Raw genomic sequence first — 12,250 nt, 5'->3', positions numbered from 1 at the left:
GAGGTTCACGCTCAGCTGCAAACCGCCCCAGGAAAAGCTGAAGGTCACAGCCTGATGAGGCCATCGGGACCACATCGTCTGCAAATAGCAGAGACGAGATCCTAAGGCCCCCAAACTGGACCCCCAGATGTCTTGGCTGCGCCTAGAAATTCTGTCCATGAAAATTTTGAACAGAATCGGTGACAAAGGGCAGTCTTGGGGGAGGCCAACGTTCACCGCAAACAGGCTGGACTTACTGCTGGCAATGCGAACCAGGCTCCTGCTCCGGTTCTACAAGGACCGAATGGCACTCAGTAGCACGCCACCAATCCCGTACTCCCGGAGCACCCCCCACAGGACACCGCGAGGGACACAGTCGAAGTCCACAAAGGGCATGTAGACCGGTTGGGCAAACTCTGGCCGAAATACAGCCATGCAAACGCAAAATTTTTATGTTAAGCATGGGGCCACAAAATATGCCCCCATGGGCCCTGAGTTTGAGACCCCTGGCTTACAGCTAGCAATCCTTTACTGGTCACTTCTTACAGTGCCTGTTTCCCACAGTGCAGACACATTGACTCACTCTTCTAGTATGACACGCAATAACAGCTACATTATTACTGAAAAAGCAAAAGATTCATCTTTGTCCTCTTAAGTGTTCTCTGAGTTACTTATTTCAAGCAGTCTATGCTTATGGCTGATTGTTTTGGAGCCTTTGGATCACTCCTACTAGAATCATTTTCAAAATGGTTGAACCATTGTAAAGTGTAAATTACTCACTTCTGCTTTGTCACATGAAATAATCATTCATTACGCTAACCGAGGGTTCCACTGCATCCCTATTCGTCATGTGATCATCAGCCATTGACATACAAGCAGCGGAAAGTGACTTTCAGCTGTGGCACACAACTGGCCATGAATAGGGATTCTTATTTTTAGATTTTATGGGTGTGGCTGCGTTGCAGTTGAACCAAAAAGATGATTAATCTTGCCCATGTCCTCTTGGGTGGGCATTCATGTTGCGTTCCATGGCACCTTTTGGCGTATGAAATAATGAAAAAATGAAGTAAATAGGTTTATTATGAATTCTTTTCACACTAATGGACAATTTCATAAATTCTCACATTTGAATGTGTCCATATGTTTTACTATGCATTCAGTTGGCTTTGTTTTCGTACAAAAGCCCTACACAGCATCATGAAACAAAAGAATAATCAATAAGTGAACCTTAAAATCAATTTAAAAAAAAAAAAATTGCGGGCGGCTATTTCCCAATTTAGGAGGCCTCGGGAAAGACCCAGGACACGTTGGTGAGACTATGTCTCTCACCTGGCCTGGGAACGCCTCAGGATCCGCCGGGAGGAGCTGGACGGAGTAGCTGGGGAGAGGGAAGTCTGGGCATCCCTGCTTAGGCTGCTGCCCCCGCAACCCGACCTCGGATAAGCAGAAGAAGATGGATGGATGGATGGATGGACGTATATTTCCCAATTGAATTAATCAGTTGATAATTGAATCCATTATTTCAGGTTATAATTGAAATGAATTTGGCGTGATTCAAACATGGGCTCACAAGGCAGGGCAAACCACTACCGTATTTTCAGGCAATATTTTTAAAAGCAAGGAGCATTCCTTAGAGTTTTATGTTGCATGCAAATGAGTCTGCCGTTGTCTCATGTGATTCGTAGTTGCTAGCTGAAATATGTAGAAAAAGGCTCTTCATTGAATCTTTTCATCCTCCCGGCGTCACTTTTCTATGAAATGCATGTTTGTTGTTTGTTAATCTGTGGGATTGTGCTCATTCCAGAAAGGCATTGACCTGGTGGCAGACAAGTGCCGGTGCTGCCCGAGCAAGGTGGCGCCCAAGGCTCGATACATGCACCTGGCCCAGGAGCTCAGCGTGGACCCAGACTGGCCGCCAAAGCCAACCACAACGACTGAAGCCAAGCCCTGCCCACAAAATGGCTCCTCTTACCAAATTATGAGCAACTCCTAGGGTCAAAAACAAACCATCCCCTAACAGTACCTAATATATCTTTCCTTTGGAAGCCGCCCTAGCCCCCCAATTGATGTGTGTTTGCACATGAACTTATTGTCACTGGCTATGATGATTGTAGAATACTGTAGCTCCAAACTTCAACCACTAATACACAAACACTGCTCTGCTTAAAATGGTAAATAGTAGTTTTATGCTAATTTAAATAGAAAGTGGCTTGAGGGCACAATCTGCAGGGGAAAAGACTACTGCAGCTATCAATCCAGCAGAGGGCGCTGTTTCACAAGTTAACTCATTCAACATTTTCCAGCAGGAAGACGCTCTGACAAGATGTGGTGTGTAATTGCATGTTTTTTAAGTACAATACTACATACTGTCATTGTTTCTTAGTGTGAAAAACTGCATTTAAAATGTGTCAGATAACAGAGAGAGACATATTATAGACAACTTTAGAGCAGGTGTGTCCAAGCTCTTTCTGCTTACTGAAAAATGAAAGGATGCCGGGGACATTTGGATAGGTTTATTTTTCGAAACGGGCTAAAAGCAATCCGATGTATGAACTTAAGAAGTTATATATGACACGTTTTCCGAACCTGCTGACTAAAAAGCTTTGAAGTTGAGGTGCACTCAAAACATGCTTATTTTTTGCAATTCAATCACCGCCACATCATAAAAAACATGTATAAATATAACTATACAACGCTAAGTTCATGAAAAATAGTGGCAGATAAAATATTCATGTCGATGGTGACGACCGGACACCACATGACTTGGATATGAATACATTATATACATTTTATTCACGTGGCTCATTTGGCCCGATAACTGCAGCCTAGCATTTTGCTTTGGCGCTGGTGTGTGTGAGAAGCAACTCATGAGACGCTAACTAACGCGTGTGATGGTGGAGGACATGAAGGGTAACTGTTTTTATTGGATATTCAAAGTTCCTGTACTTGGTAAGCAGCGCATCAAGAATGTCTTCCACTGCAAATCATTTTACAGGCTGCAATTACGCTTCATAGCAGAGTCATGAATAATCATTCATATAAGCTCATTGTAAAGATCCCTGCAGGTTTGGAGAATGTGTCATATAGGTATGTCTTTTTGCGCCGTATTTTGCACATTTCCCTGCGTGATTTTTACTCTTAAATGTGCCGCGGGCTGCTAAAAAATTTGATGTGAGCTGCAAATGGCCCCAGGGCTGTGCGTTGGACACCCTGGTTTAGCGTGTCAAAAGCCTGTGGTCGGGGTGTCCTGGAGAATAGCAGGGATGCCATCTGCATCTGAGATGACATTAATATGGATGGATGATGATGGTCTTCACATGTAGTAAACGTCCAGGAAAGATGAAAAGGAGCGTCTCATAATATTAGGGGTGTCACGAGACGAGAATTTAGCGTTCATTTTAAGAAAAGCACATTGAAAAAATATTACTGGGCAAACTTGTTTATCGGAGTTACAAAACAACGCAAGCTTGTTTGATGCTCAAAAATATTAACTTTTTTGGGACCAAATAAACAACTACTGTTGTGATAATATTAAAATAATGCAATATTTCCTTTTAATATTTCATCTTTCACTCTTAAAGTTGTGGAACTGGTGTTTGTGACATGTATCTTCTCACAGGCTATTTGTACCGTCATTTCTTGAAATGCTGGCTTTTCAACAGCTGCTTTTGCGATGGCTGTCTGTGAGCACACACCAATATGTGCTGTTCCATTTGGATTTACTTTGCCAATCAAACGTCTCAGTGAGTGTTGACTGTCAGGTAATTTCATTTGTGATTTATTATCGTGATCTCGTGACACTCCTAGTAATAGCCGAGTGGTGTTTTATGGCGATTCTATGGATTTATTGACTCGGGGTGGGTTGTCCAAAATGCTGTGCAGGGGCCAGTTGTGGTCCACAGCGCACTTTTTTTTTTTTTTTTGCTGCATATTCTTTGATGAATTTTTGAATGTACGCTTTTAGTAAAATTTAGGGTTGCTCCGTTCAGGATTTTATGCTGCCGGTTCCGATACCGATCCATCAATGAGTGAAATGGGCCGATTCCGATCACAGATTAAGTGTACATTTTTAAATTTACTTTTGGCTGTATGATATGAAAAAGGGAACCATAAAATCACCTTGATTTAGACTAAAACATACCTGACTTACCTTTTCAAGACTGACTGTCCCGCACACACATTAGCTGCTGTTTGATGACAACAACATGAGCCTCAAACTCACCATACTCAAGTCAAGTATTTGTTCTTCAAATGCTGTTAAATTCACATTTTTTGTGGCATGTTTTGCATTGTGCAAAATGTATATCACACACACAAACGGCAGACATGATTCTTTTGGGTCTGGCACTCCTGCACAGTGTGAAGGAACGGAAAGTGGCTGGGAGACACTCGCTACAGGCTGTGCACTGCAGTAGTGCGAGCCACAGATGATGGGCGTTAAAAGGAAGGCATTTATCGGCATATGCCGATTACGTGCTTGTTCACGGAAATTAGACGATTTTTATGTGATCGATCGGAGCATCCCAAGTAAAGATTAGTATAACACGTTATTGATTGACCAATATGTCAAATTTGAGTTGACGGCTTGCATTCCTGAACAGAAACACACGGAAACGGGAAGAATATCCCTGTGTCCTTCCATTTTTTTGTGGAGAAAAGTTCGGGCACTCGTGTTCTGGGGCATTTAGCTCCACATCTGTCGGTTGGAAGCAGTTGTCAGTGCAAGGTGATGGTTGCGTCGTATGATCCTAAACGCACATGGATACATTGAAACCCATCAGCCCACACGGCCATGAATGCTAAATTTTCTCGCTAGCTGCAACTGCATACTTACAGCAGTCGGCTTCAAACTCAGTTATGCAAGTTTGACCACCACCAACTGATGTAGCAACAGGTGCAACTTACACACTTAACTGACTGTTTTTGCCAACCCAACCCAACAACACATCACAGTAAAAATCCTGGACAGATCCTCAAATATTGACTCTTTTAACACCACTCGTAAAAGTTTTGGGATAAGGGGCTTGAAGATGAAGTTTCAATGAACTATATTTGACCTCCTCTAAACTTGCAATGTCCAGCTGCTGAATGTTTCACTACTTTTTACACAACTTGCTCTTCTCTGATAAGGAAGTGAACATAAAGGCATACAGTATTCATTCCTGGCAACAGTCTCCACTGCACACGCACGTTAGCACCAACTAAGGACAGCATCTCGCATAAGTGAGCACATGAGCATATTTGTGCAGTCGCTCAATTCCAGTGGATCTATGCTGCTATACAATCTGCACACAGATCACTCTAAACGTATATCCTGTCCCTTCAGGTGTACTGTCAAATGCGAGGTTGCTGTAGGTACTTTTCGAAGCAAGCTGCATAATCTACGTTTTTTTTGTTTTTAAATTTCTATTTGTTTTCAGCTTCTGTGAACTATCTGACGTGTTGGTGTCAGTCAGTGCATCAAAGCTGTTCCAAAAGAATATCCGTAACGCAGTGGTTTATTCTACTACTACTGTGCGGCTTATTGCTCATTTGGTCCACATAGAAGCAGCATTGTAAAAATGAAAAAAATGCCAGTGTTACTCTGAAAAAAGCCATTTCCTTTTGTGTAGCAGCATGAGATACTTTTTTAAAAATGAAACCTGTGAGCTATTGTGAGCTAACCTGCAATAACCCTGATTGTGAATTACAGTGGAACCTTGGTTAGCATGGTTTTCGATTCACCATTTTCCGGTTAGCGTGCAACATGGGCGCGCCTTTTGTCGCGTTACCAATAAGACTACGTGAGTCCAAACTGTCTTAATGTATTTGTCTCAAAACCTCCTTGCGAGCAGCAGATTAGCTTCCTAATACCTGGAAACAGGAACCGGAAGTCTACGAAGACACGGCGTGGACGCGAGATCAACACGGTTTTTCCATGAATTCAGTGTTTCAGTGTTGAATTCAGCTGTTTTTGATTCCATTTTCGCTTATTTTACAGCTGTGATCAAAACAAAAGCAGAAACCTGAGGCGAGAAACACTTGAATTCAAGGAATAACTCGCAGCACAACAGGAAGGTGGTGTATGTGTTGATCTCGCTGCTCCGTAGTGTCTTTGGCAACAATCAAGCCTCCTGAAATGTTCATTTATCCTTTTCATTTACATGTATTTAGAATTGTTCTCTGCGTGTAAAACTACAAAAACGTGTTTGTGTTAACATCTTTGGCTTTCCTGAATGGATTCATTACCCCGGTTTTTGTACGTTTAGGTTAGAATGGTGCTAACCAAGGTTCCACTGTGTTTACCTGAATGATTCTGACACCAGGAGGCCAAATATTTTTGCTTTCGCGGGGACATGATGTCCCCAATTTGTGGAATATGCGCTTCTTGGCAATACCACCTGATGTGAACGTGTATTATTATAAAGACAATGTAAAGGTTAAGTATGTTTCTTCGCAAAACAAGATCAACAATAGTAACTCCATTTTAATGAGGAATCTAAAAAGCTGGCTTCTCTGTTGTATATTTTGAGGTGTACATTTCATGTGTGTGCAGAATATATCATTTTTTTATGTGGGTTTTTTTTTTTTACTATCAAGGGCTGGTTTCACTATTTTGGTACTTTTTTGTTGTTTTTTTACACAATCAAGTGTGATTAATTTATACGTTCTTTTCTTATTTATTTGTATCTTCACTTTCATATCAAGTCGGAATGACCTACTTTGGAATGAATTGCGGGCATTAATTTCATGTCAGTATTTGAGTTGTGGTGACATTTGTGAACCCCACTTTGATTGTCGGGTCAATATTTATTGTGTCTTGGGTAAACTGTACACCAGAAATCAAATCTCTACTGTAGAATTGGAAGAAAGGAAGAAAGTCCTTGTCTTGTCTTGGCTGAATTGACTTCAGTGCCACTGCTTAGTATGTCGCAGCCTTGCAGGTTGTGAAATACTTGCGTTTTCTTTGTTTCTACTCTATAAATCTGCCTTTTCTTGCGGGGCTTTGACGCTGGTAGGCCGCTTTAACAACGGTACAACGACATGCTGACTGAGGCGTGTGAAGGTTGTTTCCTCAGGGGGAATATGTGTATTTTTACTCAACAGAGCAGATTATAAACGTTGGTAATCAAGTGCAAATGTATTTTTCTTATTACTGACCAATTATCATCAGTACAGCTAATTGGAACTGTTCCCGCACATCAGCAATAGGCTCGCTTTGGATATATTTTTTATCAGCAGAGATGTACATTGTTTTGTACTGGATAATTTATTGTATATTTATGTTCCTTTCTTTGCCCCTGAGGATTGTATTTTAGAATTTCTTTTTTCAATAAATGTGTGCAAACATTTTGCTGCATGTCTGCAAGTACTTGACTGGAGCTGCCGTTATGTAAATGTAATACTAATACAACTGCTTTATTCGGACAGGTTACTGCAGCAACTTGCTAAGGCTGGTGGACAGAAATACAGGAGCACGCAAGACTCTCCAGTCAGTCAGATTTGACTTTCAAAATAAACGTAAACATGTTTCATCTGACAACTCTGCATCTGTAATGCATCTATAAACAATGCAGAGCAAAGGAAGCTACTGCCAATTAGCGTTAAATGTTAGTAAGTACATCTTTTTTTTATTCTTTAATAAGAGTATTAAAATATTTAGGAAAAAAATGTTTACGTGCATAAATGATTCTCTTATTTTCATTGTTTTATTTGTATTACAAATATATTTTCTATATTTCATAATATAGTATGTTATTTCATTGTATTTCGTTTGTAATAATATGACATGGACAGTATGTGCATACATTATTATTATATCATTAGTGAATATTAAAATATTGTAAAAAAAAATATATATATATATATATATATATATATATATTAAATGGTCAGCAAGTGTACTAAGTATTAAAAATAGTTGAAAAATATGATGAACAGATCAGCCATTGCATAAATTATTGTATTATTTCACAGAGCATTACAAATATACTGTATATATATTTTTAATCATGGTTAAATGGTCAGTAAGTACATAAATGCTAATGTTTCCATTTGTATTATCTTTAATTTTTGTAAAATTTCTAAAAAAAAAAAATATATATATATATATATATATATATATATATATATATGGTCATAAAGTGAAGAAATTATATTAATTTCTTATTGTTATTGCAAATTTTACAGAGTACACTAAGTCCCCAACGTACAAACATCCGCCATGCGAACTTTGGAAGATACGAATACAAGCCGACTGTTCTATTTTTTTCATGTATTTTGCCTTTTAGTACTGCAACTCCATTATTTAGACTGCTACATGCTTGACCAGTAGAGGGCACTTTGACACTGCTAATGGGACCAACAGGTCGAGAACAGGAAGAGGAGAGAGAAAGCTACATTGTAGCAGCTGTATGATACAACCCGGACAGAGCGTGTGATTAAAGTTTATGAAGAGTTAATAGGCCTGCTTAATTCTACACCACCCACAGAACACTACCTCTTTTAGAAGAGTCTAAAAAACGACGACGATTTGTCCTTTTTTTTTCAATATCTCCTCCTCAACTCCACCACAACAACGTATGCTCGACCACTCCTCTTCAAAGGTAAATAACATTTATTATTACGTATTATTATATGACTTTTATTGTTTTTTTCATTAATTATCCTTGTTTAATATTACTACTGCATCCAAACTAGTATTTACATACATAGGCATATACTGTATATGCACACATGTACATGTAGTACCTATACCATTGGTAATATTACCTATGAAAAATATATGTTAAAAATATATATGGTATAATATATATTTTAAATATAAGTTGGTGAAATGGTCAGTTTGTATTTTATTTGTTTATTATTATTACTTATCTTAGTGAGTTAAAAGTAGTTGGGTAAGAATTGGAGCGGGCGCAGTATGAAGGGGGAACCATATGATTGTACGAGGCCGTCAGTGCTTATTTGGAGGTAGGACTTGCTTACCGGAAGTGGGCTGTCATTCTAGCCTGTGTCCTTTAGCAAACGAGACAGCTAAGTGTGCCCAAGATGAATTGGGTTGTGCTTGATGTGTGAATTTTAACGGTATTTGTGTCGTCCCGCTGTTAGCAACAGCACCATGTTGCGTGTTGGCAGGAAAGCTGAATGGTAAGTGTACACATATTTGAAAACAGGCAGTCATTATTATTTTAATAATAATATTAGCCGGTCGCTTAGCACGAGCAACACTAGCTTAACCGCCTGTCAGTATGAGAGAGGCCAAGCTAGCTGCTTAGACCACCTAGTAAAATAAAAATTTATAACATGTACTTAGTCAAATGCAGTCTCAAAAATGTGTAAAATATTTTTGTTGTATACTGTTAAATGTCCTTGTGTGGGTGGACTTTGCGTTAGCTTCGCCGGACGAGCAGCTACGAGCAGCTAGCTTGACAAAGATAAGGACTCAGATCCCAACCTTATTCGGACGCATGCATCAAGTCAAATAGCATCCTCTTCCTCACAGTTTCGAGTGTACTCTCGGGTATTGCACTTCCATGGGGTAGTACTCCACAAAGCTATTATCGTGGGAATGTAATGAAGTGTAATGTAATGACCACCATAAGTCACACACATCACTCACCATTTTGGGGCGGGGGTCACACACCAAAAGTGTAAAAAAAGATACTTGGTGCTTGAGGCTGTCGGACAAAAGCATGATTTGGCATAGATGCAAGCATTATCGCACCGTAAGGCGCTAATTTGTGTGTGTGATTCAATTCCCTCCCTCTGTTAGCATGGCACGATGGATTGTGGTCCCCACCAGGACCGGGGTACGGTTTCGGGTGCCCCTTCAGAAGCTGCACCCTCTGTACCGTGCCATCCACCATCGTTACTATGGAAACACCAGCTCCCAGCGCCCTCCTCATCGTACGGCGGCCCGTTATTTCACCTCCATGTCACGGTTACCCATGAGACCGCCGAAGCCGCCTCCGAGGTCAGGAGGGGGCCGTGGCTACCAGCAGCAGCGCAACTTCTGGGTGGCCCGACTCGCTGCGAGGCTGCTGAGGCTGCGGTACATCCTGCTCGGCAGCGCGGTGGGCGGAGGATACACAGCTAAGAAGGTTGGTGGTGGGGTCTCCTATCGCTTCTTTCTGCATGTCTTTTTAGACTTATTTCTGATACGCACGTCTCACAATTGAACAACATAATTCAGGTGCACTTTTCTCAGGGAGGGTGGCGATGAACGAAGTGGCTGGGTATTTTTGTCCTGCATGTTTCATTTTAGTAGACAAAAATGTATTTATTAATAAATCATTGCTGTTTCGTGGTTGAATACGGCCAAACTGTATGTATTTTTCGCCTACATTAAGTGTGTTCAAGGATAAAAATGACTAAATGAAGTAAAATACAAATATCAGGCATTCAGAAGACACATTCAAAAACACTGTGGTGGTGTATTACTAATCATGTTGCAATCCCTACTAAATGCTTGTATCGTAAACCACAATTGTTGACAAAGCGTCCTGACATTTGTGTGCATTTAGACGTATGACGAGTGGAAGGACATGCTGCCTGACTTGAGCGAATACAACTGGCTCGTTCCTGACTTTGTGTGGGAGCTCAGCCAACAAATAGATCTTGGTAAGTCTTGGTGCCGTCAAGCTAAACCAAGTAACTGCCGGTTACTTCACAAAGGTTGTTGTGAAGTTTCTACATCCCTGGCATTCCGTGCGACCGCGTGACGGCTCTGATTTGTTTTGTCCACAGATAAACTGGCCAAAGCGCTGCCGGAGATGGAGGAAATAGCCAAACTCATGCCCGACTTTGACAGGATAGGAGAGAACTTCACTTTGCTCAGAAGCCTGCTGACCTCTGGTGAGTGACGTACGCCTCTTTGACGCGCTTCTCCAACTCAGTCAAATGCACCATCAGTTTGTCAACGTTCCGACACGACTTTGTAGCTTCCTGTTACCCACTGTTGAACTTTTCAAAGATGCCTTCTGGAAGCTACAAACACAAAGTGCTTTGTGCTTGCTGGTTCTGGGTGGAAAATCACTGAAGAAGAATCCATTCTTTTCCACTTGGAAAGCAAATGATACAAATGCTGCCATCATAAAAGCTTCACGAGCTATTCAGGCAAGGTCTGAAAGGTCCCGTATTCTACACATTAGCCGTCCCTTGCCACTTCTCACTTCCAATTTCGCAGCTTGACTCCGTCGCAGTATTTTACAATATTGTAATTAATAAATCATACTGTTTGGTGGTTTACTACAGCCATTAGTAGTCCAAATATATGCATATTGTAAGTCTTTTTTGCCTAAATTAAGCATTTTCAATCATAAAAATAACTAAATGAACTGAAGCACAAATATAAGGCATTCAGAAGACACATTCAAAGATGTAATATGATGTAGTGTACACTAGTCACCAGGTGTGTAGGGCCCTATAAAATATAATTTTTTTTTACCTTTTACACTTATTTTACCAGCATAGAGTGTGTGCTTTTTGGGTCAGTGAATAAAACGCCAATTACATGCGAAAGTCCTCCCATTTATTGGTGCAATACATCATTGGCTAATTTAGCCCAGTAATCTGAGAAATGGATGTAGCCTAGCTAACCTTTCTAACGGGATGTCAGCCCCCGCACACATTGCTACAACATCTTCAACAAACTGTAAGGGATTAGGGAAGACGTAATTCCAGTTAATGAACAATATTTTTATGACACCCTTATTGTGTTTACACGACGACAAGACACAGCGATTGTGATGACATCCCGCCACGATTGAGAGGTCCGCCGAGAAAATACTTCCCCACACGAACGTCCCTTCTCGTCGCAATGACATCATTTCATTCGCATTATTTCACTTTCCACAAGACGGTCAATTCCGTTTTTATTGGCCAATTCCGTTAACGCGGGAATCATAGGGCCGTGGGTATGAGTAATGTTACATTGATTGGGTAATACGAGCGTAAAGCGTGACTATAAAGGTGTCCCTTCATGTCTAGAGGGCTCCAATGATGTTAAAAAACGTATTTAGAAGGTCGTAAACAGGTTTTCTATGCTGTAACTAGGAAATGATTCCATTTATAAATAAGGAATCTTACTTTGCGGGAATTCACTTAACACGGTGGGGTCTGGAACCGATGAACCGTGATAAAGGAGGGATCACCGTACGTAGTGTCACACGAGGAAGGGGAAGTCACTGTCAATGAGTGCCTGATGCTTACACCAAACACAACAATGCCACATTGTGTTGTGGCCGTGAAAGAGACTACGACTTGTTGTACTTGACGTGAGCATGTTTCA

At 40.8% G+C, this 12,250-nt stretch overlaps 2 protein-coding genes across 9 annotated transcripts in view; both read left to right on the top strand.

Annotated features, from left to right (window-relative positions):
• Positions 1-7,308, top strand: part of atp13a3 (ATPase 13A3) — a 46,090-nt gene extending 38,782 nt beyond the window's left edge. For 2 of the 4 annotated variants that reach the window (XM_054789251.1, XM_054789250.1), the window contains one exon: positions 1,784-7,308. In XM_054789251.1, coding sequence (XP_054645226.1) covers positions 1,784-1,972 — 189 coding nt within the window. In that variant the 3' untranslated portion in view covers positions 1,973-7,308. The remainder of the gene's footprint in view (positions 1-1,783) is intronic. The other 2 variants (XR_008572663.1, XM_054789254.1) reach the window with 2 other exon arrangements.
• A 1,651-nt stretch (positions 7,309-8,959) lies between these two features.
• The window catches only part of opa1 (OPA1 mitochondrial dynamin like GTPase), a 43,818-nt gene continuing 40,527 nt past the window's right edge, over positions 8,960-12,250 (top strand). For all 5 annotated transcript variants that reach the window (XR_008572680.1, XM_054789456.1, XM_054789457.1 and 2 more), the window contains exons 1-4: positions 8,960-9,108; positions 9,734-10,061; positions 10,485-10,581; positions 10,708-10,815. Coding sequence is in view for 4 of the 5 variants with exons in the window: in XM_054789456.1 (XP_054645431.1) it covers positions 9,080-9,108; positions 9,734-10,061; positions 10,485-10,581; positions 10,708-10,815 (562 nt within the window). In the remaining variant the exon portion in view is untranslated. The remainder of the gene's footprint in view (positions 9,109-9,733; positions 10,062-10,484; positions 10,582-10,707; positions 10,816-12,250) is intronic.

This window comes from Dunckerocampus dactyliophorus, chromosome 10 (assembly GCF_027744805.1).
Source record: "Dunckerocampus dactyliophorus isolate RoL2022-P2 chromosome 10, RoL_Ddac_1.1, whole genome shotgun sequence".
In the NCBI taxonomy this organism is placed as follows: domain Eukaryota; kingdom Metazoa; phylum Chordata; class Actinopteri; order Syngnathiformes; family Syngnathidae; genus Dunckerocampus; species Dunckerocampus dactyliophorus.
The sequence above is the reverse complement of the archived record's forward strand: the minus strand, read 5'-3'. Positions and strand labels throughout refer to the sequence as shown.